The 25,113-nt window shown below is 36.2% G+C and overlaps 3 protein-coding genes across 7 annotated transcripts; 1 reads left to right on the top strand and 2 right to left on the bottom strand.

The window, feature by feature from the left end:
* Nucleotides 1–2,333: 2,333 nt before the first annotated feature.
* LOC110912972 lies at nucleotides 2,334–3,467 on the bottom strand. Its single transcript, XM_022157820.2, has 3 exons — nucleotides 3,380–3,467; nucleotides 3,219–3,287; nucleotides 2,334–2,674 (listed from the first exon to the last, which is right to left on the bottom strand). Exons 1-3 carry the CDS (start codon nucleotides 3,465–3,467, stop codon nucleotides 2,445–2,447), a joined length of 387 nt encoding a protein of 128 aa, XP_022013512.1. The 3' UTR covers nucleotides 2,334–2,444.
* A 1,084-nt stretch (nucleotides 3,468–4,551) lies between these two features.
* On the top strand, nucleotides 4,552–11,625 carry LOC110909815 (probable LRR receptor-like serine/threonine-protein kinase At1g07650). 5 transcript variants are annotated; one of them, XM_035984045.1, is made up of 19 exons: nucleotides 4,552–4,881; nucleotides 4,954–5,063; nucleotides 5,324–5,398; nucleotides 5,489–5,563; nucleotides 5,655–5,723; nucleotides 6,143–6,214; nucleotides 6,303–6,368; nucleotides 6,594–6,659; nucleotides 6,769–6,807; nucleotides 7,290–7,348; nucleotides 7,624–8,000; nucleotides 8,283–8,478; nucleotides 8,989–9,132; nucleotides 9,243–9,367; nucleotides 9,442–9,652; nucleotides 9,907–10,147; nucleotides 10,438–10,591; nucleotides 10,928–11,278; nucleotides 11,466–11,624. In XM_035984045.1, exons 2-19 carry the CDS (start codon nucleotides 5,050–5,052, stop codon nucleotides 11,490–11,492), a joined length of 2,361 nt encoding a protein of 786 aa, XP_035839938.1. In that variant the 5' UTR covers nucleotides 4,552–4,881; nucleotides 4,954–5,049; the 3' UTR covers nucleotides 11,493–11,624. The 5 variants fall into 5 exon arrangements, with proteins under 5 accessions (XP_035839938.1, XP_035839940.1, XP_035839936.1 ...); XM_035984043.1 differs by having other exon boundaries at nucleotides 4,557–4,881; nucleotides 7,621–8,000; nucleotides 11,466–11,613; XM_035984046.1 differs by having other exon boundaries at nucleotides 4,560–4,881; nucleotides 9,246–9,367; nucleotides 11,466–11,612.
* A 9,812-nt stretch (nucleotides 11,626–21,437) lies between these two features.
* LOC110909816 (abscisic acid receptor PYL4) lies at nucleotides 21,438–22,420 on the bottom strand. The gene has a single exon (XM_022154567.2). The coding sequence runs from the start codon at nucleotides 22,320–22,322 to the stop codon at nucleotides 21,702–21,704; it is 621 nt and encodes a 206-aa protein (XP_022010259.1). The 5' UTR covers nucleotides 22,323–22,420; the 3' UTR covers nucleotides 21,438–21,701.
* Nucleotides 22,421–25,113: the final 2,693 nt, after the last annotated feature.

Raw genomic sequence — 25,113 nt, 5'->3', positions numbered from 1 at the left:
TTTATTTAATTAAATATTATGAGTGTAACTAACTAATACTTATTCTGAATGGTTTGAGTAATGAAAGTTTTGGTTCATAGCATTATAATTACAATTTGGTGGGTAATTTTAAGGTTTGGTAAAGATACATGGTTTGATTGGGGGGGGGGGCACTGGCTTCTGATTTTCCTTAGAAGCGAATTTAAAAGAGTAGAAGATGAATTACAAACTTGGTGCATATAATAAGATTTTTTTAATTGACCTTTTTCAATAAGGTCACCAGCATTTTAGTATTATAAAATTTAGAGGTTTAAGTAGATTTTAACTTTATAAAACCGATCTATATAAAAAATTAGAAATTAATTTTTGTCTTATATAAACATTCTACGCCTTAATAGAAAAATTAACTTAGTTAGTGTTTGGATGAAAATTTATAAATATTATGTGACAAAGCTATTACTTTTTTCATATAAAAATTGCATGTATATTCTTTTTTCTTATATATGTAATAAAATTAATTAAATAAAAGAAAGTTAAAAGAGTTTGAGTAAATTGCCAAAATCATCCATGTGGTTTTATATTTGCCAGTTTCATCCAAATATCCTCAACTTAACAGAAAAAATAAACTAAGTTAGTGGTTTGGATGAAAATGGCAAAAAGTTACAAACGTTGGGGGCAATTTGGTACAAACGTGTCATTTTGGACGAAAATGGCAAACCTGCCCAAGCCTCAGGGGCGATTTTGACAATTAACTCATCGATCATATAAGTACTTTGAAATAAAACTCAGCTCATTGGAAGACATTCATCAACAATAATCTAAATACTAATTACTAATCCTAGGGTCAAACAATTGCTTCATCTTCATCAAGATATAACAAAAATCTTACAAAATCGAAATCTAAATGTATAGATTCTAGGCTCATCTTAGTATCTTCATTCAATTTGTAGCTATAAAATCCAAAATTGCCCAGCAAGAATATGAAAAATTACGTATGAAACTCTCAAAACTACAATACCAAAAACTATAAACAATTAGCATTTTCATTTTTCTAAATAACACTTATAATCATCAAAACACACTGACTGGGTATCTAGAACATCAAACCTGGATCTGACACGAACAAAGAACGACTATGATCGGATTAGATGAACAATCTTACCTTGATCTGATAAAAATGTCTAAAAAGGAGGTCAACTAGACCAAAGTATCTAGAATATCCAACCATGATCGGACAAGAACAAAGAACGAAACGAGTCGGATCGAACTAGATGAAAAATCTTACTTTCATTGAACAAAAATGACAAAAAAATGAAAGAGAAAGGGGAAAGGGTGCTGAAATATCGAGAAGATGTGCAAGTGTGTGTTAAGGTTAGGTTTTACAGGTCCTTATAGGTTTCATCACCAAGTTCATGTATTTGTCAAATCATTCGTAAAATAACACATAACCATGCAACAATCACAAAACACTTTATCAAATCAAAACGTATACAGTTACAATGCAAACAAATTGTGTAAGTAAGCAACTAAACAAACAGTGAACGTGCAATAAATGCGAAAGTGGAATCTCAGAAACTCGAGTTGTCACACCAATGGTCTAACGTTGTAAATCAAAAAGGATGACATCAGTATACTCACCTGCTACGATGAATCGTTGTGCTTACCTTGGTCGTGGGGGTATGCCTTGGAATGGGACACACGGGTATAATAGTATAATATTACCTTAAGCATATCACGAAGTTGAAAAATTGAAAGTTGAGCGTTAAAGTTAAAGTGGACAAACATATTGGTAATCGCATAGACCAGTTTGTTTAGGCTCGTATTGAAAAGTGTTCCTTAGTCTGCCTGAGAACGAATTTTGATCCCATTGCAATTGTAATTGTATACTTTAATTGTATATTATGGTAGTTCAACATGACTAATGACTGTGATCCTGATTTGTCACACGCCTCGCGGTAGAACTCCACATGTGGAATTTAAGGGTGTGACAGCGGTGGACCTATAAATACCACCCTTAGGTCATTTGCAAGTTTTAAGGTTTTAGATTTGGGGGAGAGATCACCACTTGGTCTCTCCCAGATGCATGCTCTTTCGGTTTGATAGGATGGCTTATTATGTGTCGGTTTGTAACCTTATGTTGTCCGAATCAATACAAGAAAGTTGTTTATCAATGCTTAATCTTCCGTCTTTGAAGATCCGAAACACGAACTTTCAACACACACGTACATATAACAACACGACTTAGTATCATATTTATACAATCCACAAAATAATATAATAACAAATATACACATTCAAAATACTTAAAATTTTGCACGGAAAGTTAATATGTATATATACACACACTCAAAGATGTAAAGTTATTAATCAAACTATAATGTAGAGTAAAGACATATTTTTATTTATTATATAATTGTAGCGCAAAGTTTTAATCCTTTTTATATAGGGGGTTGAGATTTCGCTTTTTAAGAGCCTGGTTTTATACACTTCTTATGAAGTTTTCCCTGTTTAACAGCCAGGTCACAAACTTCTTTATATGGGGTGCAACATTCGTTAATACTGGTAATACCACACCAACAATATCGAATATCAACATCGTCAAAAACACAACCTGCTGTCTTACAGTCCTTTATTGCATAATCTCTTAAGGGACTCACATCAGTATGTTCATTCTTTGCGCCTTCATTTTTTGCACCTGAAACTTCAAAAATTAAATATTGATAAAGATTTTTTTTCCGAATTGGGACATAATAGAATGGTTGGAACAACGGAACTTACACTGAAAAGACGTCAAAAGCACAAGAAAACTGATAAATAATATGATAACATGAGATTCTTTAACATTTGTCATTGTATCACTAGTCATTGAAATGATAAAAATATAATGCCTTAGTAGAGATATAGCTATATTTATAGTCAATATTTCATAACATAACACACTTATGTTTGCAGAGATTTGCGTGTGGATCTCTACCCACATCCATGTTGTGTTTTATTAGAATAAAATAATATATGTATTGGTAGGATGATATGTATTTGTGTAATTTTTTAGTATATTAAACTAGTAAAATTAGCCGCACGTTTAAAAGAATATCGACACATGTTTTACATCGAGCGAAAACCATAAAAATAAATTGAAATTGGATAGCAGGACGGACTGATTTTAAATTAATTGTAAATGAAAACGTAAGCGTTATCTTAAGTATAACGTTAATTATCGACGTCATCGTAAACACAACCTGCTTTCTCATAGTCCTTTATTGAATAATCTGCTAAGGGACTCACATCAGTGTGTTCATTTTTTGCACCTGAAACATCACAAAATAAATATTGATAAAGATGTTTTTTTTTTTTATTCTGAATTGGGATATAATAGAATGGTTGGGACAACAGAACTTACACTGAAAAGACATTAAAAGCACAAGAAAACTGATAAATAATATGATAACATGAGATTCTTTAACATTTGCCATTGTATCACGAGTCATTGAAATGATAAAAGTATAATGCCTTAGTGGAGATATAGCATTATTTATAATCGATATTTCGTAGCCTAACACATGTATGGTTGAAGAGATTTGCGTGTGGGTCTATCCACATCCATGTTGAGTTTATTAGAATAAAAAAATACATGTATTGGTAGGATGATATGTATTTGTGTTATTTTTTAGTATTTTAAACTAGTAAAATTAGCTGCACGTTTAAAAGAATATCGACACATGTTTTAGATCAAGCGAAAACCATAAAAATAAATTGAAAATGGATAGCAGGACAGACTGATTTTAAATTAATTGTAAATGAAAACGTAAACGTTATCTTAAATATAACTTTAATGAAAAAAGGAAACCTAAACTTAAAACACTAAACATAAAGAAAAGTAAAAAAAAATAATAATAATAAAGTCCAGAAAAAAAAATCAAGAAAGAAATAAAAAATAGTCAATAGGATGAAAACACTATTCACACAATTTGCTAATAGTAATTTACCTCAAAACATAGACCAACTGAAATTGTAGATAAAAATAAGTAGGAAAACGGATTATATTTGGCCCTGCATATTTCCAAAGAAAATTTACGTCGAATTGTAAACGAAAAATATAAGAACATAAGAAAAAAGTTATGACGCGTTGCAGTAGTGTCGAAATGTAAAGTGGCTCGAATTTATAAAAACGTATTTATATTATACCCAACTTGATTATGGAAAAAATAAAATTTACCTCTAAATGTAATTCAATTTGAATTTATATCAACACGTATATAAAATAAATATGTAAAACTCGATTATAAAGTTTTTAGAAAGTTAAGGGGTTGTAAATTGTATATTTTAATCATATGAAGTATATATGATATTTAATTTATAAACGAAAAGTCAGATTGCAAAAAAGAATTCGTATTCCTCCCCAAAAGGTTTGAAGAAAATATTATAATTAAAAACAATCAAGCTTTTTTTTTTCTTTAACTAATTAATCCATTCATGCGTCTCCTCCCCCACTTTTTTCTCAATTTCGTATCCTCCAAAAAAGGCGAACAGAAATTGGCCTCACCTTCAACAGCCGAACCCACCTAATTTTCGGTAGAAGTTAGTTCGAAATTTAGGTTTGGCGGAAATTGAAATTGACGCGTTCGGTTAGAGTTTGGCGGAAGAACGTGTTAAGTTTTTGAAATGAAATTGAAGAGTTTGGCGGAAGGCACATGTAATGAAATTGAAGTTCGGTTTGATCAGTTGGGCGCCTATAAATCAAGTTTCTGCATGCATCGGAGGTTAAGATCGACACCTGTGCTGTTCTTGTTCATTCTTGTGTTGAAATGGTAGCCCATCCGTTGTTGTTTTTAATGGAAATGCTGGCAATCATATTGATTTTGTACTCAAGTTTTGTGTTCGCAAAGCTTGATACGCAAGAAGGTATGTCTGTTCTGTTTTCATTGTACCCAAGGCATTGATGGTGTGAACTGACTGATGCATGCATGCGTGCAGGGGAGGTACTCAAAGAAATTTTGGAAAAGTTAGGGATGGGAGAATGGAGTTTTGGCAAGGATCCTTGCAGCAGCAGAGTGAATCCAAAAGTTAGGGATGGGAGAATGGAGGTACTCGGAGACAGTTAACTTACAAGATTACTTTTGAGTTTCATATTTTTAAAGTTGAATGGTTTTTATGGGTGGAAACAAAACAAAGTTGGTTACTTCAAATGGAACCATTTACGACGTCGTCGATCTGCAGGGCATTATCTTTTTTTAATTAATGCAATTTCACCAACTATATTATATATGTCATTGGAAATTTCAATTACCGGCCTGGCCTGTTAATCTTAATTAATTAACATGTCAACATTTGGTTTATGATGAAGGTATATACAAGGTTGTTCTCTTGAGGGGCCCTTTCCTTATAGCAGCATCTCAGCCTTAACACAACTAGTTGATTTGTATGTCGATTAATTAACACTCTTTTTTATTGCATGTGTGTTTGTTCGCTAAATATTCCAAGTGATTAATTCCTTTATCCGGTGATACAGGAGAATCAGTGACTTGAAAGGTGGAGCTTATTCTAAGTTCCCACAACTAGAGAAAATGACAAATCTGAAAAAATTGTGAGCTTTTGATTTTGTATATTGATTTCCTCTTTTTCATAATAATCAAGTGAAGATAATTAATTAATTACAATCCTTTGGAATTATGTAGGCTACTTAGGAATTGTTTGATCCATGGAACCATTCCTGAGTACATAGGGAATATGAAACTGGAAGCTTTGTAAGTCATGCACAAGTTGTGGTTGCTTCTTTTGTGGATTGTCACTAGATCAAGTTACCTTTTGCAGATACAAAATGATTTGAAAGTTTGCACTTCTTGAAATTAAGAACACATAACTTGTATGCTACGTACTAGCTAGCATGACAGTAATTTCATAATGATAATTATTGGATCAAAATAACCAGGGCTGTTTAGATCTGCATTAATTTAGAAACTGATTATTTGATTGCTGCAAGTTAAATTTGAAGTATAACTTAGATAATGCTTAAACATACATATTCATAGCTTTTATTGATGTAGACCATATCCTTCAATCTTGATTAATTAAAAATGCTTAAACATGCATGAAAGATCATGTTTGGACATTTATTGGTTCAACGTCTCTTAAACATACATGTTCATAGCTTTTATTGATGCAGAGATCTCAGTTTCAACAATTTTAGTGGTCGCATCCCGCAATCTTTTTCCCAACTACGAAATGCAAAGTATATGTATGTGAACTACCTACCTACCTTCAACAATATTTTCTAATTAATACTAATTATGATCAATTCACTAAGGATGGCTTCTATTTTATAGTTATTTGACACAAAATAATCTTAGTGGAACGATCCCTGAATGGGTCTTTACAAGCACCAAGGATGTGTAAGGATACTATTTCCCCTATATTAATTTATCACTTCACTACATTATTTACATCATCACATGATCTAAAAAAATGAACCTTATAGAATCTTATTAGCCTAGATAACTTGGCTTCAAAGTAAGTGCACTTATACAAGGAAACTAATTTTAATACAAATCTTGATATTAATAGTCTAATAAATCTTTAGTGGCGCCTTGTGTTTATATGTATTTATGCCGTTGCAGGGACGTTTCATATAACCAATTCATATGGGATGCTTCTCATCCGCACATGTGTGCACAAGGGTTTGTGTAAGCTCTTTTTTTTTAATTCCAGAGTCATATTTATTCTAGATTTGGGTTTGGTTTTATGTTTATTGTTTATGCTAAATATAAACTAACTTTTCATGACTTGACTCAGGAATATGGTTCAAAGCCATTCTTCCGCAATCAATGATGGGTAAGGCACATGAATTAAGCTAACTTTATTTAAGTAAGGTCACACCATCCACATTTAGTATTGCCAAACAAGAGCCTAGGCTAGCTCCTAAACTAGCTGCTAAAGCTTGTTCATTCATTTAGATAACCAATTTTTTCCCTTTAATTGAAATATATATACACAACTACTAACACATTTTAATTAAAAAGGCCGGCATTTAAGTTTTTTAACATGAAGAAGAATAATAATGCATATCTGTTAATTTCTCAAATTAGTTTTATTAAGCATTGAGTTTTACATTTTTACGTTATATATAGAAGATATAAAATAATTTAACTCCCAAGAATCATGAAATCACATATACTATTTATGTGGGCAACGCGATTTAGGCCTACAACCAAGCTTTCCAGCCATGCCTAGCTAGGGCTCACACAAACGAGATCGAGTGTTGTGTAAGCATCAAGACTAGACATTGACTCATCTGTCTTCCATTTCTTATGCAGAACTAATATTCTTCCATGTCTACGAAAAGATTTCCCATGTAATAAATCAAACGACCAATGTAAGTAAAACGTTTACATCATTACATACTGTTGCACATTAATTAACCTCTGTAGTCCCCAAACACACACACACACCTCCAGTCATTTATATGTACTAAACCAACATCTTGGAAAACAAGAAACTTAAACCACTCTAATAGGAAGTCTCAATATCTTAACCTAAAGTACCACCCCATAAATAAAACTTACTAATTAAGCCCTGTTAACTATTGAATTATGACAAAATTAGTCTAACAATCTCATCTTATGTCCTAAACAAATTTTCTTTCAGTAGCGTATTCAATGTTTATCAACTGCGGGGGAGAAGAAGTATATATCAACAACACTCTGAAATATAAAGAAGATTTAGAATCAAAACTTACGCCTTATTACGATGGTGGAAATTGGGCGTTTAGCAGCACAGGAAACTTCTTAGATGATAGCGGTGATGATGTCTATATTATTTCCAACACGTCTAATCTCCACAACATATCCACATCGGATACGAAATTATTCATAAATGCACGAACAGCCGCTATCTCTCTTACGTATTACGGATTGTGTCTTTTGAATGGGAATTATAACCTTACCCTTTACTTTGCGGAGATTGTTTTCTCCCAAGATAAATCATACAACAGCCTCGGGAAGCGTGTATTTGATGTTTATGTGCAGGTGATTCAACTTTTAAATATTATGATTGAGTAATCTCATAAGAACGCAACCAACTTTGGTCTGATATCTGTTCAGGGTAACCAAGTTAGAAAAAAAAAAAAATGATATATCAGCTGACTGGTAACTCGATCAAAATTTTTGAAAGTTGGTTACCTTAAAAAAAATATCTAAGGTTTTCTTTCTGGCTAAAAAGGAGGCGATTACCTAAACCGGAAATTAAACCTGAGTTGGTTACTATTTCATGAGATTAGCTCTAACCTATTTTAAGATTATTTATTGCAGGGAGAGTTAAAAATAAAAGATTTTGATATAGTAAAAGAGGCTGGAGGTACCGGTAGGGCAGTTCTAAAGAAATATACGGTTAATGTGCAAAAAAATACATTGAAGATTCAACTTTACTGGGCTGGAAAAGGCACTACTTGCATTCCTAAAAGAGGAAGTTATGGTCCGATTATATCCGCCATATCCGTTGAGCCAAGTAAGAAATTCTTCATTTATCACACACCAGTTTCATATCTCTAATCTTAAAACTAGAAGAGGGAGGTTTTCTGACTTTAAAGATCAAATTTACTAGGCGTTTGAACTATGCAGTTAATATTTTGGTGATATATTGATCATATGTGTCCCCTAGGGAAATAGTGGGGTCAAATACGGTCAGAATATGGGTACCGATATCCAATATCGGCGATATTGACGGGTATAACCGCCCATTTAACCGACATATCATTGAATTATTAGTGTTAAATTGCTATATATATAAATTCTGCATTATATTAAAATTAATGATATCTCACCGAGATAACCTATATCTCAAATATCGGATATCCCCGATATTTTACTGCATTAACTGCATAGCGTTTGAACCACATTATTCATTTCTCACCAACACTACGTAAATGAAGACGATAAGTTTCTAACCATATTTGATCTAAACTCTAAAGAGAGTATAAGGTTCTAACGTCACTTAATGTTGCCTTGTTTTGTCCAGATTTTAAGCCACCAAATTTCGGAAAAAAGACTAAAGTTGGTTTAATAGCTGGGACTATTGGTGGTGTGCTCTTTTTTGTAGTTTTGATAATTTCCATATTGTGGAGAAAAGGCTACATTATGGGAGGGAAAACTGCAGATTCTGGTAAATCTTTCATTGGTTTGTCCATATATCTATAAAAAAAGACCTCTAGTTTTGATTGCTAACAATTTCATATTGTGACTACTAAGTGCAAGTCGGCGTTTTCTGTTTAGCAGAGCTGAGAGCTTCGGATCTGGAAAAGAAAAATATTTTCACATACAAGCAGATACAAGCTGCAACAAAGAACTTTGATCCATTAAACAAGCTTGGAAAAGGGGGATTCGGGTCTGTGTTTAAGGTGGTGCCATTGATCAAAACATCAAAATTTTATCATCCTGTGTTACTACTAATAAATGATGATGTGTCATGTAGGGCGTATTGTTGGATGGGACAATAATCGCAGTAAAACAACTATCAGACGTGTCCAAGCAAGGAGCCCGCGAGTTTGTCAATGAGATTGGCATCCTTTCAGCAGCGAGACACCCAAATCTGATCAGAATTTATGGATGTTGTGCTGAAGGGAGCCAACTGTTATTGATATATGAGTACATGGAAAATAACAGCTTATCACATGCCCTTTTAGGTACGACATTAATCGCTATGTATATGCGCCAGGCATGGTGAACCTGCAAATACTTTGTCCAATTTTGTTACAATAAAAATATTATCAAACACCATCTTGGGTGAAGAGTTTGGATGACGTTAACCCGTTTTATATAAAAACACAACCCTTGAGTTGAAGTTTCCACCACTTTTAATCATTAACTTTTTTTTGGAAACAGCAACGTATTTTGACGCTGATCTAGAAAGTGAAATGGTTGTGATTACATTCTGCAGGGAATGAAAAGAGATTAAAAGCGAAGCTCACTTGGCCCGTGAGGTTTAAAATATGCCTGGGGATAGCTCGAGGCTTGGTTTATCTTCATGAAGAATCACAATTGAAAATAATTCATAGAGACATTAAGGCTAGCAATGTTTTGCTAGATGAAGATTTCAACGCCAAAATATCTGATTTTGGCTTAGCAAAGCTTCATGATGACCAAAACACCCATGTCACGACTCGTGTTGTAGGAACAATGTACGTTCTCTAATTGCTCTTATAGCCTTATTGTACTACAGGTAAAACTGGTTTGGGAACGGGTTGGGGTTACTCGTGAAGCTTTTTTTAAGTAGTTAATGAGTTCATTATGATTACAATTTTTTTTTTCTGATAACTATCGAACAAAAAACAATTTAGCAGGCCTTAGTTTTACCTGTTCTAGATAAAAACACGACCCAAATCAACTTATTTATAAGTAAATAGGTCCACATCGATATCTATGCTTTGCTTTCATGTTTATCCTCTTTCTTTTTTTTTTCGTTCTCAAGGTTTTATATGGCTCCAGAGTATGCCACTCGTGGTTACTTGACTCCTAAGGCCGATGTTTATGGTTTTGGAATTGTGGCACTAAAAATTGTTAGTGGAATAAGCGTCTACACGGAGTTGATGAGTGACGTGAAAGGCTATTGCATTATAGATAAGGTGAGCAAAATCTGCATAAATCATTCTGGTTCATCAACTTTTATGGATGCTTGGATTTGATTATTCGCAACATTTAGTCTTTTTATCTATTGCTTTCTTGATAAATCAGAGTTTACCACAACTATATATCACTTTTTAAAGAATATCCAAACATCACCTTAGTATACTTTGAGTTTTAGGTACCATGAACGAGTTGTTTTTTTACATATGATAGAAGCAATCTCATTGCATTAACAACTACACGATTGTATTGATTCGAACCCAACATCTTTGACGGAAAAGGTCAAACCATAACATTTGTTTGTTCGTTTGGTTGGTTGGTTGGTTGTTCTACAGGCGCTTATGCTGAAAGGAAGAGATCTACTTAAAATGGTTGATAAAGACTTAGGGTCCGACTATTCTTCAGAAGAAGCATTAACGGTACTAAATGTGGTCGTTTTATGCTTAGAGGTGTCTGCCATTAGACCAACCATGTCTCAAACATGTAACATGCTAGAAGGAAAATTAAACATTAACGATTTTCGAAGTAGCATGCGTCCGCCTTTAGACCAACGTATAGACATTTCCTTATTATGGCCAGACTATAAACGAAACGATATGGAAACCGGCGCCTCGACGAGTACTCAATCCGTTTTCACAGATTCCTTTCTCACGGAGGATTTTATTACTAAGGATTTTATTGCTGAGGTACCAACCTTTTTCTCTTAACATATATAGGTAGTGAAAAGTAGGATCGCAATTTTGTATTGTAAAAAGAATCATAATTGATTAATGGGTTCATTATGATTTCTCTTGTTTGACATGTTTCTTTTTTTTATTATTAGACTATGTTATGATTTCTCTTGTTTGACATGTTTCTTTTTTTTATTATTAGACTATGTGTAGTGGAAGACACAAATAATGTCCCCCACCTTTGGCGTTTTGCGCCATGTGCTAGTCCAGTCAGCAATAAGACATTATGAGGCGTTTTTCTAAAATGGGTGTAGTGGGGATGTGGATATTGTGAGGCATTATGTTAAAATGGGTGTAATAGAATTAAATAAAAAAACCATAAAATAAATGATATTGGTCAAACAAAAACAAGAATACCTGTGATTGGACAAAGAATTGAACGAAAGGCGTGGAAAAAAGAACGCTCCAGAGGTTTTTTTTCAAAACAAACGCCCAGGGGGCGGTCTAGGGGAGAGGGAGCGTTTTTTGAGGGGAAAACACTCAAAAACCCCACTACGAGTGGTCTTATACATTAACTTACCTATTATTATCTGTATATATACGAAAAGCAACCCGCACCCTTTTGTTAAACAATCCGTCACCACCATTGGATTCCTTAGTGTCGGTTTAGTGGGTTGAGACCTAAATGGTTCCTGCAAAAGGCTGTAACAACTAAACTCAGTTTCTTGCAAAGAAAGTTTATAATCTTCCAAAATCACAAAAGTCAATTTAGAAAACTACAACATGGTAAAGAGCAAGATAGAATCAATACGGAGGTCATGTTCGACGAAATGATTATGATTTTGTTTCTCCTCTCTGTGACTGTGAGTGAAAAGAGATGATATGTGGGGTGTAACAAAACCCACCATCAAATTGAGGAGATACGTGGAGAGGGAGGGTGGGTGGGGGCAAGTGAGGAAAAAAACACATTTAACATACTCGAACTGGGGCATCATCAAATTAATCAATTAGAACCTCAACCACTAGACCAACATAATTATTACTCTAAACCCGTCATATTGAATAGCTTATAAACATGAATAAAAGGTGTAGAAAGTATTTAAAAAAAAGCCTAATGGTGGACTGTCCACCGTTACTATTCACCAACTTCTATCAGTAATAGATAGTAACTAGGAATAAACCCACCGTTGCGCGGCGATCACGGATAAATTTTAAGTTTTAAGTGAAAACATATACACAGGTAAAAAAACGTTAAAATACGTTCCGATCAAAAAAATATAATTTTTCATTCCGAAAAAATAATTTTTCACGGCCAATTATCATAATGTAGTGTGCAAAACGTTTAAAGTAACATAAAAAGTTCCCAAAAAAACAAACATATAAATGTACATGAACTAATATATATAACTATATAAATATATAAAGAAAAAAATATAGATACCTATAGTTATGCTTTTTCAGTTAATAATTAAATGCATTTCTATTTTTAACAACACTCAGTACCAAACCTCTAGATATCACTCAAGTTTACAAAGTCTGAATAATACACAAGTCTCAAGTATATCAGTTTTTTGAATTTTGATTACTTCAGTTTAGATAAAAATAAGTTTACTTTTTTTCCTATCGTGTTCTTCAAATGAATGCTTGTTTAAATTCATTAAGGAAGATTGTTCCGATCCCTCTTAAAATCCATTTTGGAAGCTAAACTTTCAAAAATCGTTATCACTACCAGCAAACACAATTGCCACCCCCTACCCTACCGCCGCACTGGACTACCTCGCCATCACTCTCCTCCACCGCCTCCGACCGACTACCAACGCCTCCAGCACCATACTGCCACTATGGAACAACCACCTAACCACCATGACCACCGCCACCACAACCACATACAAATGATGTAAATTATTACCTCTCTCTCTCTCTCACACACACTTTTTATTGGCCGGAAAACCTACACTCCATAGATTCCGAAATACACCCTGGTTGTTAACTCATCTTCCTCACGTCGGACCGCCACAACCGCTGCTCCAGAAAACCATCTTCGTCACTCCCTCCGCTTTGTCCCACCGTCGCTAAACTCAAACCTCAAAAAACCTCTCTGCCTGGATGAGACAACGTTGACCAGTGAGAAATTACCTAAATTGCCCTTTGGCACTGTAGCCCAGCATCGACGTGAATTGTTACATTACGAGGAAAAATACAACCAGTTTGACGAATTACCACCATTTTCTGTTGGTATTCAACAGGGTAACGACTATATCACCGTTGGCACCTCATACTTACGACGATTTGACCATGACGACGGGATATCTATAGAAAAACGAACCCAAACCAAGAAGTAAAGGTTTTATATTCCATGTTTTTAATCTACAACTATGCTTTTCTTTTATGAATTTATGAACTTATAATATTATTTTCATAGTTATGCATTTACTTAAATAAATAGATTAGATCTCTTCATAAAAAGGTATAGTTACCCCAAATAAATTATGGACAAATGTATAAAAAAAAAGTCATGATACCAATTCAAAACCATCAAAAATTAAAATTCAGTATTATTTTAACTATGTAAATTAACTATCCATTTGTTTTCTCAAACCATCTGCCGACACCAATTCAAAACCATCAAAATTAAAACCACTCTTCCTCTTCGCATTAAACACACAAAATAAATCTGGATAGAGAGACACATCTGATTCTTTTTTATGTTCAAAGGCAGAATTTGAAGAAGATCCTTGGAGGGAGGAAGAGCAACATGGTGAAGAGATGTTGCAAGATTCAATAAACTATTCCCCAAATCCATGGCTACTGTATTTGAGTGTGTGAGAGAGAAATTGAAGAAGACGCAAAAGGATTAAAAAACGGAAGAGGAGTAGGTAGCCGTGGAGAGCGATTAGTTCAATCGGTTAAGCAGGTCCAGTATCCAGCCAATTATAATGTTTTTAGTGATCGGTTTCAAACTAAAAAGGTCACCAGTTGTTGCAGGTCTCAGTTCCGACCAGTTCAGTAAAGGGTTGCGACAGGTTGAGGGTTTCCGGTTTCACTCAACTCCGGTGTTTAGTTTCGCCGCCGTAGCTCCGTTGTGGTTCAGTCGCGTCGCCGCCCGATGCGGCGGTCGACAACCCCATTCTCTACAACCTACCTCTCTCTCTCCCTCTCATTTTTTTTCTTTCAAGATAGTGGTCATTTCACTCAACTCCTATGTTGCTTCTTTTGTACCGGAATTTAAATAAAAGAGAAGATTTAAATGTGGGGCGACAACCACTAATCCGGCGCCAATCATAGACCAGCAACGGGTTTCTGACAGCCAGATCTAGCGGTGGTGATGGAGGACAGCCGCGTTGTCCTGTTTCCGGCGACCTTTGATTGAGAGAGGGCTCAAATGACTTGTACCTTATGGTTGGCTATCTGTATGGTGGTAACGACCGGAAGATGTAGGTTATAAGAACCTGGATACTGGCACTGTAGTTAACAACCTACCCAAAATGTTATATAGTATAATATCATATAAGGAGTTAATTGCCAAAATCGCCCCTGAGGTTTGGGCACATTTGTCATTTTTGTCCAAAATGACACTTTTGTACCAAATTACCCCCAACGTTTGTAACTTTTTTCCATTTTCATCCAAACCACTAACTTAGTTTATTTTTTCTGTTATGTTAAGCTGAGGATATTTGGATAAAACTGGCAAATATAAAACCACAGGGACGATTTTGGCACTTTACTAAAACCCTTTTTAGTTTCTTTTACTTAATTATTTTTGTTAGATATATAATAAAAAAGAATATACATGGAGTTTTTAGAAAAAAAAATTAATAGTTTTGTCACATAATTTTTATAAATTTTCATCCAAATCACCAGCTCAGTTTATTTTTTCTATTAAGGTGAAGGATGTTTCAAATTTTATAAATTAAGACAGAAATTAATTTACAGCTTCTTTATATAAATCAGTTTTATAAAGAGAAAACGTCATTGGTGTTAGGGGTGTGATGAAACAGTGGTTAACCAAGAGAGGTTAATCACTGGTCTCGTCAAGTAGGGTTAATCCCTTCTTTCCGAGGATCGGTGGCTGGATCGTCAGCTGGGTTGTCTCCTGCACAAGGAAAACATACCGTGACTCGTAACAAGGAGGAAGAGGTGGGGTGCTCCTTGTTACCACTCTTCGGCGTGAGAATCAGTAATTTGCTTGAGAAACAAAGTGTGTGATAGTAGTAGTAGTGAAAGAATTCAAAAGCAATACCTCAAACCTGGTTTGGGAAGGGTATTTATAGCCGAGGAGTGAAGGAGGTGGTTGATGAGACAGACTGACGACGTGTCGCCCTTATGCAAGTGTGTCAGGCTTGCCGGTTGTGGAGGTGAAGCCACGTCCTACTGAAGTATCAGTCTGTTGCTTACGTGAGGGCTGACAGGCGACTGTCATTGGTGCCACTTGCTCTGTGGTGTCAGTCCCACTTGCCTCGTGGGCAGGATGCAGTGCCGCGCTGCATCGCTGCTTGCGGTAACCATTGTTGTTTCCGCGTTCCCATTCTGGCAAAGACTGAGGGATGCGGTGCTAGGCCGCATCGCCGCTTATGGTGACTGTTGCTGTTGTCCAGATCCCTTACCGTGACGAGAACGTTCATAGGATGCGGTGCTAGGCCGCATCGCTATGCGTACACCCGTTTTCATACACAAGGTAAGTCCTCTTTCATCACTTGACCGATTGGATTCGACCGTTGTGTTCGCGCGTGCCCGCACGGACACACATAAGTTCTTGCTGGTGGGATTTTTTGATAAAGGTAATGGTCACTCGCGGTTATGCTGACGCGAGATCTGTGACCACAACCTTCAGGGTGCAAACAAGCAGAGCTACTCGCGAGCTACTCGAGCTCGGCTCGAATAAAAGCTCAAACGAGCCGAGCTTAAACGAGCTCGAGCCCGAGCCTAAAAACAAGCTCGTTTAGTAAACGAGCCCGAGCTTCGCTTATCGAGCTCGAGCCGGCTCGCGAGCCTAATCGAGCTTTCTATTTATATATTTTTTTATTAATATATTAAACATATATTTATATAATAATAATTACCATTAATACAAATATAAAAAATAACTAAATTATATATATAATAATAATTATAATTAATATAAATTAATTAAAAAATACTAAACGAGTCGAGCCCGAGCCGAGCTCGAGCTTGAAAAATTACCTTCGAGCCGAGCTAGAGCTTTCATACGTTAAACGAGCTCGAGCCTGGTCGAGCTCGGGCTCGGCTCGGCTCGTTTGCACCCCTAATTAGTGTGCAACACATAACAATCGATTACAACTTTTAGTATTTATCAGTTGTAGAGATAAAAAAAAATTTGTAAAATGTTACAGATTTTTTAAATGTGTTGAGCACCTAGGAAATATGTTGGTAGAAATAAAATATTTATTTAATTAAAGATTATGAGGGTAACTAACTAATACTTATTCTGAATGGTTTGAGTAAAGAAACTTTTGGTTCATAGCATTATAATTACAATTTGGTGGGTAATTTTAAGGTTTGGTAAAGATACATGGTTTGATTGGGGGGGGGGGGGGGGGGGGCACTGGCTTCTGATTTTCCTTAGAAGCGAATATTTAAAAGAGTAGAAGATAAATTACAAACTTGGTGCATATGATAAGATTTTTTTAATTGACCTTTTTCAATAAGGTCACCAGCATTTTAGTATTATAAAATTTAGAGGTTTAAGTAGATTTTAACTTTATAAAACCGATCTATATTAAAAATTAGAAATTAATTTTTGTCTTATATAAACATTCTACGCCTTAATAGAAAAATTAACTTAGTTAGTGTTTGGATGAAATTTTATAAATATTATGTGACAAAGCTATTACTTTTTTCATATAAAAATTGCATGTATATTCTTTTTTCTTATATATGTAATAAAATTAATTAAATAAAAGAAATTTAAAAGAGTTTAAGTAAATTGCCAAAATCATCCATGTGGTTTTATATTTGCCAGTTTTATCCAAATATCCTCAACTTAACAGAAAAAATAAACTAAGTTAGTGGTTTGGATGAAAATAGCAAAAAGTTACAAACGTTGGGGGCAATTTGGTAAAAAAGTGTCATTTTGGACGAAAATGCCAAACCTGCCAAAGCCTCAGGGGCGATTTTGACAATTAACTCATTGGAAGTACTTTGAAATAAAACTCAGCTCATTGGAAGACATTCATCAACAATAATCTAAATACTAATTACTAATCCTAGGGTCAAACAATTGCTTCATCTTCATCAAGATATAACAAAAATCTTACAAAATCGAAATCTAAATGTATAGATTCTAGGCTCATCTTAGTATCTTCATTCAATTTGTAGCTATAATATCCAAAATTGCCCAACAAGAATATGAAAAATTACGTATGAAACTCTCAAAACTACAATACCAAAAACTATAAACAATTAGCATTTTCATTTTTCTAAATAACACTTATAATCATCAAAACACACTGACTGGGTATCTAGAACATCAAACCTGGATCTGACACGAACAAAGAACGACTATGAAAGGATTAGATGAACAATCTTACCTTGATCTGATAAAAATGTCTAAAAAGGAGGTCAACTAGACCAAAGTATCTAGAATATCCAACCATGATCGGACAAGAACAAAGAACGAAACGAGTCGGATCGAACTAGATGAAAAATCTTACTTTGATGGAACAAAAATGACAAAAAAATGAAAGAGAAAGGGGAAAGGGTGCTGAAATATCGAGAAGATGTGCAATTGTGTGTTAAGGTTAGGTTTTACAGGTCCTTATATGTGATCCATTTTGTTAATTCCGGGGGTCCATATACGGTCCGAACGTTTCTTGAGTCTTTACCTGAAGACTCAAGAACCAGCAGCTCCGAGTTTGATGAAGAACAGAGCCTCAGAAGTCTGCGTTGCAACCTGTAAGATCACAACAGAGAAAGAAACACACCGTTAGCCTCGTCACAGGGAGGGGGGCCTCTTTGTGACCAAGCTCAGGCGTGAGAATAAGTATGGGAGTATGTGGAGAAGGTCAATGAGAGAGAAAGTAGTGATTACCCCTTTTTGGAGATCTAAGTGTGGTATTTATACCTTTTAGGTATGCTGACGTGGCGGGGGTAGTTATGGCCGAACCTGTCGTTGTCAAGCAGTTAGAGTTGTGGGCCCCAGGTTAGTTAGGGATGATCCTCTATATTGGTCGTGCCTCTTGGGTTGTTCGGCCCGTATCGGGACATTCGGTCCTAGTTGGGTGATGTTCGCCCATGGTGAATGATGTTCGGTTCGGTGCTTTGCACGTTACCTCATCAAGTCCCCCTAGATCGTGGCGTTTCCTTGTAAAGTTACGAACTAATCTCGGAACGGCAGTTTTAATTAGGTGCACTTTTTGAATTTTGAATTCCCCTTTTGGCGGTTATTTACTTTGGTGCCCGTCAGTCGTTTTACCTTTACCTCTTGATGTGACACTTCGAGTACGTCAGCATGGTGATGTGTCTCCCTCTTATTGGTGGAACTAAGGCGGTTAAAGATTGCCTATAAAAAGAGAGAGAAAAGTGAAAAAGTCACTTTCACTTTTTATCCTTCTCTTTCGCAACTCTTCGTCCCTGCTTCTTCCATTTCCTCTTTTCTTGGAGCTTCTGCCATTTTTATCAGGTAGGTTCGTTATCCCTTCCGATATGGCTAAAAAATAACATGTCTTCAAGTTTTAGTATTTTAAACCAGTCGGGGCTGGAATGGACTGTTGAGAAGTACCAGATTCCTTCTTCTCTTAACCCGGTTCTTTCGAAGAAAGATACCGCTGTTTATCCCTTCTCACATGGGAAGATAGGGGTATATACTAGAATGTTCGACTACTGTAATTATAGGCTTCCCCTCACCAAGTTTCTGGTTGATGTTCTTATGTTTCATCAAGTTCATTTATCTCATATGAACCCCTTTGGATTAGCCAAAGTGTGTCATTTTGAACTTTTGATGCGAAAGAATTTGAAATTCGAGTGACGAAGACTGTGGAGGGTGGTACACCATATTTGCAACAGGTTAATGAAAACTTATATCAAATCCGTGACCCGGTCGTTGCCGAAGGTTCGGGTTCGGTGCCACCGGAACAACCAATTAACGTTTCTCCACTTCGCAGCGTTTCGATGGTGGCTGGTGAAAAGGGTAAGACGGCAGATTCGGGCGATGCTCAGGGGTCGCAGGAAGGAGGTTCGAAAGTCATCCTTGTTGGTTCTGAACATTTGTCTATCGAAGATGAAGACCTGGTGGGTAGGGGAGCTGATGTGATTTTTCAGCCGCAAGATAGTTTGAAGCGTCGCCACAAACAATCATCCAAATCTGATTTGAACCCCAAAGAGCCTAAGAAACCTAGGTTTGTTTATGTGACTAACCAAGTGGCTTTGTTGGAGGATGAGTCGGATCATGCCCCTGCTTTCTCGGCTTCCGGAGCTTTGTTGGATAATCTACCTGCTCATCTGACTGGAGGTAAAATTCTAAGGGATCGCCCGTATACTTCTCGTCCAAGCCCATTATCTTTTCACGGTCCGGATACTCGGCTGGTTGCTTGTGACAATATTGATATGTATGATCCTCCATCCCCCAAAAAAATTGGGCCTTATCCCTCGGGTAAGCCTCCTACCGGAGTTGACTCCAACATCTCTCGTCCCTGTCCTCAACCGGTCGATGGAGGGGACATCGCCTCTTCATCTCCTTTATGGTATGAGACTGAAGCGGTTCTTGTTTGTAGGGAGTTAGGTTCGGGCGAGGCTATGGATGTGGATTCAGCATTTTTCTTTTCGCGGCAGGTAATCAGGGTTGATCGGGGTTGTGTGCAGAGAGCGGCTAGGCTTTGGATCTTTGAGTTGAAGACTTTATTTATTTTTAGTTCATGAACTTTTAGACTTTTGAATTAGAACCTATTTCTTTCCGGTTGGTTTTAAAACTTTGTAAGATAGACGGTTTTTGTTTTTTTCTTTTCGTACTTTGGAAATTCAAGTGTTACAATTAACATCCCTACCAATAAACAACATATTTTTATTTTGTTTTAATCCTTTGATAAGGATGAAATCGGTGATCTAACTGAACGGAATGGCTGGTCTTGGGGAATCTGATGACATAACAAGATGATCTGAGGACAGGTATTCGCACAATTTAAACGTTTCGGATGGATGAACATGTTTACTCTGTTTGTACATGTTCATCAATCAAGAATTCAAGATACCTAACATATGTTGTCATTTCGGTGCAACTTGCCTGCAAGATTCTTTTATTATATCATGTGATCGACGAACACAGGATAAGAGCTAAAGCAAAGGATCTAAATAATAAAAATAAGAAATTCAAAGTAGATATTTCCAACTTCATACCTCTTTAAAAATATAGTTTCTAACTTTGAAGGGAGACAGATACATATATACAGTACGTTATCACAAAACCCAACTTGTTGTACTTGATTCGCTTATTTCATATTAGGTCCCCTGTAGTGGGTACGATCTGGGCATTTTTTTGAAGGATAGCTCTCCATAGCGTCCCGAACACCACGACGGGCGCTATGGGGATTTTGTTTTCAAAATTTGACCGATCATATAAAGTTAAGGGTTTTTAAAATTAATTAATAAAATTGAAAATTAATAATTAGATAATGATAGGTATGGGCTTTATGACTACGGGCTCTATTGATATAACGCCTCATAAAGCCCCTGTGTGACGTGTCATGACACGTGTTGCATAACGATCACAAAAAGGCTTTATGACTACGGATGATCTTATGATCAAGAATTGTATGCTTGTATGAAAAAATATTAATAATAAAGACAAAAAATAAAAACTATAAAATTATAGAAAGTAAGAAAAGTATATAGGAAATTAAATTATTAACCACTTTTTTAATATTTTCAAGGAGTTTCATGTATGAAAATTATGGTAACAGTTTATATAATATAATATTAAAAACAAAAGGTAAAGAATCTTATAAGTTCTTTTTGTCCATTTATTTATGTTTATTGTTTGATAAATGACATATGTAATTGAGTTTTAGTTTTGAGAATCCCAAGATTTTTAGTATGATTTTATCCAGCAACAACAATTATGAAAAAAAAAAATCATGCGAAAACCATATTAAACCAAAGATTTCACTAAAAATTATAATAATCTAACCATTATAATAATAAGTAAATTTATAACAAAATAAAATGCAAGAAGTAGAGGACATTTTCTCATAAATCCAAATCAATCAATAAATAAAACCTTCAAAAAAGTGATCACATGGGTTCACAAAAACTTTGATGATGAAAATTCACACCACCAAAATAACATAAAGGTCTTTAAATGATCGATTGAATCTTCATAAGTATCAGTTATATCATCTACTTCGATTCGAAAATGGCTTTATGTTTATGTACTTGTTCCCGAGATGTGTATTCTCAAATATCATAATAAATCTTGATTTTCCGGCAATCAGTTTCGCCGGATTTTCTGAGCTAACGACTGGAGGTTGCATTTCACGATGGTGTCAACAAACACGCATGTTTCTTCCTTAGTATTCCCCGGCGGTATGTCAACAACGTAGGACTCAACAACCACCGTACCGGTTCCGTCGGGTGTAGGGTGGAGAGTGGTGACGGAACGGTAGTTAGCAAGCCGGTGATCACCGTCAACGACGCTGAAACTGATCACGTGTTGTTCATCGTCTAAGATTTCCAAACGTTCAGTGGAACGGGCAGCGGGCAGGCCGGAGATGACGTGGATTTCTCTTAGGGTTCCGACGTTGCCGTCTCCGAGGATTACGTGGCAGGTTTTGACAAAGTGTTTGTAGGCTTGTGGGTTGTCGAAGCGGCGGACGATGGACCAGACGTCGGAGATTGGGGCGGTGATGTGTTGGATGACGACGGAGCAGCACTGGTCTGGACCCACGGCGTGGATGTGGTAGCGGGCAACGGAGTCCGGTACCGGAGTGGTGTTGGTTGGTGGTGGCTTGTTAGTGCCACAACTACCGGAGCTTCCGGTAGTGGTGGTGGTGGTGGTTGTGTTGATTCCGTCTAGGAAGAAAGATGGTGACTTTTGTGGGTTAGAAAGCATTTTTTGATCTGTTGGATTTAAAAGATGAATATAGATGAAAGTTGATGAGTTGAAGAATCTTGATTGTTGTTTCTTAATGTTGGAACATGAAGGTGTTATAAATGGTGGGTGTAAAATGAGTAAAATATGGCTACTTGGTTGAACCCTAAGGTTGAGAGCCACAAATAATGGGGCTTTTGCATATGAAATTACACTTTTGGCCTTGTCAAAATGGCCTTTTGCTTTAACTATTCATCAACTTGACCTAAATTTGTTTATATATTAATAATAATATTCATGTGCAATTTGGATGGTTACATTTGACCCTTGAAGTTTGTATATATCGTGACCCTAAAACATTAAATTTCGATTCAAACAAACAAGATAGATGAAGGTGTTCGATCAGTTCTGTTTTAAGCATAATGGAAAACATGAAAACATACATGTTATAGTAGACAGTGCAGAGGAGAATCCAGTGAGAGATGATGCCGTCGAGTTCGAACATGTTTGTCAGTATGATCTGGTTCCTCTTTAGGGTGCAAACTGATGATGGTGATGATGAAAACCGAAATGGTATCGGTTATGGAGAAGAGGGTCGATTTTGATGTTATGAGAATTAGGTTATTTGTCTAACCTTAGAATCTCTACATAAGTCTCCTTTAGAATCTCTACATAAGTCTCCTTATATATGCACTCAAGGGGAAACCTAATTAGTTAACAAAAGTAATATGGTCCATCAACAATTACCAACTAATTATTTAATAGGTTGTTATATATTTTGATCTATATTATGTAAATGATTATAATGGCTACTATATTAAATATTAAAACATAATATATTTAATCTTACAGGAGGTTGAGGCTTGGGTTTTTCAATAGAACTCAAGTTCAATTCTCACTTATGTCATATTGGGGTGGATATAGGCAATAAAGGATTTGGACTTGCCGTTGTGTGAGGTTGTCAGTTCGATTCCCGAGCCCAATCGGGTGTTCGTCCCACCGTGTGTTACGCCAGAGAGTTCTGCTCTTATGATGACACAACGACTGTCAAGTGGCAGCCCGCGGTATGGTTTCCCGGAGGTAACGCCCAAAAAAGCCAAACTTTGAAACTAGAGTGGGGCAATACGGGGCTCTCCGATTTAATGAATGTGATAACCTTATACATGATGTTCACCGTTAAAAAAACCAATATAAATATTATAATTTAAAGAACAAATAAATATGAAGGAAAAATTAATCCTATGATTTGACTTCACTTATTGTTATGATCAAGTGGTGGAGGGCTTGCATTTCTCTTGAGAGATGCAAGTTCGACTCCCACTTGGTGCAGAGTGAGACATTGGTGGGCAATGATAGGAGACCCAGGGAAACCTGGGTTGGATCCTTGAGCCAAACGGGTTTTACCGGTAATTTCACCGTCGTGCCTACGGGCGGGTGGGTTACCGGGTTTTCCCCGGAATTGGTGGTGGACTCGGGTTACTCTCGGAGTACTCCGTTTGTCCAGTGGGTGCTCCGAGAGTACTCGGGATTGAGTTTGTTGGCCGTTCAAAAAAAATTTAGTCACATATGTATGAAAGTTTGAGCATATGTGAAAATTGCATAGCATTGAATATCATTATGGTTTTTATTTTATTTTTTTGCTTTTGCATGTATGATGAAGTGTTTAAAAAAAATCCGTTTTTGCAACTAATAACAAGTAGTGGTTTTAGTTGGCAACTATAATCTGATTATAATTCATATAGAACATTTTAAGTCTATAGCTTTATAGACTAGTAACATTTTAGGGATCGGTAGGATAAAGCTTTGAGATCAATAGGTTCTGGTTTGATTCTCACAAGAGGGTTTTATCATATTTATTGAGTTTCTTCTGAATTTGTGTATATGCATTAGCCTAGTGAAAGATGGATATGATCCAAATTTTGTGGTTAAAAAAGATATAGAACGTTTTAAATGTTTGATTTTCTTTGAGTGGTAGTCTATATAGATTCCTAGTTGAGAGCTAAATGTAGCTTATGACATTATTGATTTTAATATAACTAAAATAATTAAATTCAATTAAGAGTGACCTAGGGCTACAAACGAGCCGAGCGGCTCGCGGGCTACTCGAGATCGCCTCGAGTAAAAGCTCGAAATGAGCCGAGCCTTATCGAGCCCGAGCCGAGCTTGAGCCTCAAAACAAAGCTCGTTTGTTTATCGAGCCCGAGCTCGAGCCTCACATGTGAAGCTCGTTAAGCTCGTCGAGCCTTATCGAGCCTTAGTGTAAACGAGCCGAGCTTATTTAAACTTGTTTACAAGCCGACCTCGAACCTAAAAATAAGCGTATTTAGTAAACGAGCCCGAGCCCCGAGCTTTACTTATCGAGCTCGCAAGCCTAAAAAGTCTATTATTTATATTATTTTTATTTAATATACCAATTAATAGATAATAAACGAGCCGAGCCCGAGCCGAGCTCGAGCTGGATAAAATACAAACGAGCCGAGCTCGAGCCCGAGCCCGAGCTCTCACAAGTTAATCGAGGCTCGAGCTCGGGCTCGGCTCGGCTCGGCTCGTTTGCACCCCTAGTTATAGAGTGAGTGGTTAGCATGTAATCGGATGTTTAACAAGTCAAAATATGTATATAAACTGTAAAACAATATTCAGTAATGACCTACCAGTAGGGGTGTTCACGGTTCGGTTTCAAACCGTGAAACCGCCCAAACCGGCCATCGGTTTGGTTTCACGGTTGGTTTTTTTAGTGACCTTTCGGTCGGTCGGTTTCAATATTTTCAAACCGTAGCAAACGGTTTGGTTCACGGTTTATAGCAAAAACCAA

The sequence above is a fragment of the Helianthus annuus genome, chromosome 15 (genome assembly GCF_002127325.2).
Source record: "Helianthus annuus cultivar XRQ/B chromosome 15, HanXRQr2.0-SUNRISE, whole genome shotgun sequence".
In the NCBI taxonomy this organism is placed as follows: Eukaryota; Viridiplantae; Streptophyta; class Magnoliopsida; order Asterales; family Asteraceae; genus Helianthus; species Helianthus annuus.
Note: the sequence above shows the minus strand (reverse complement) of the source record. Positions and strands in the feature narration are given on the sequence as shown.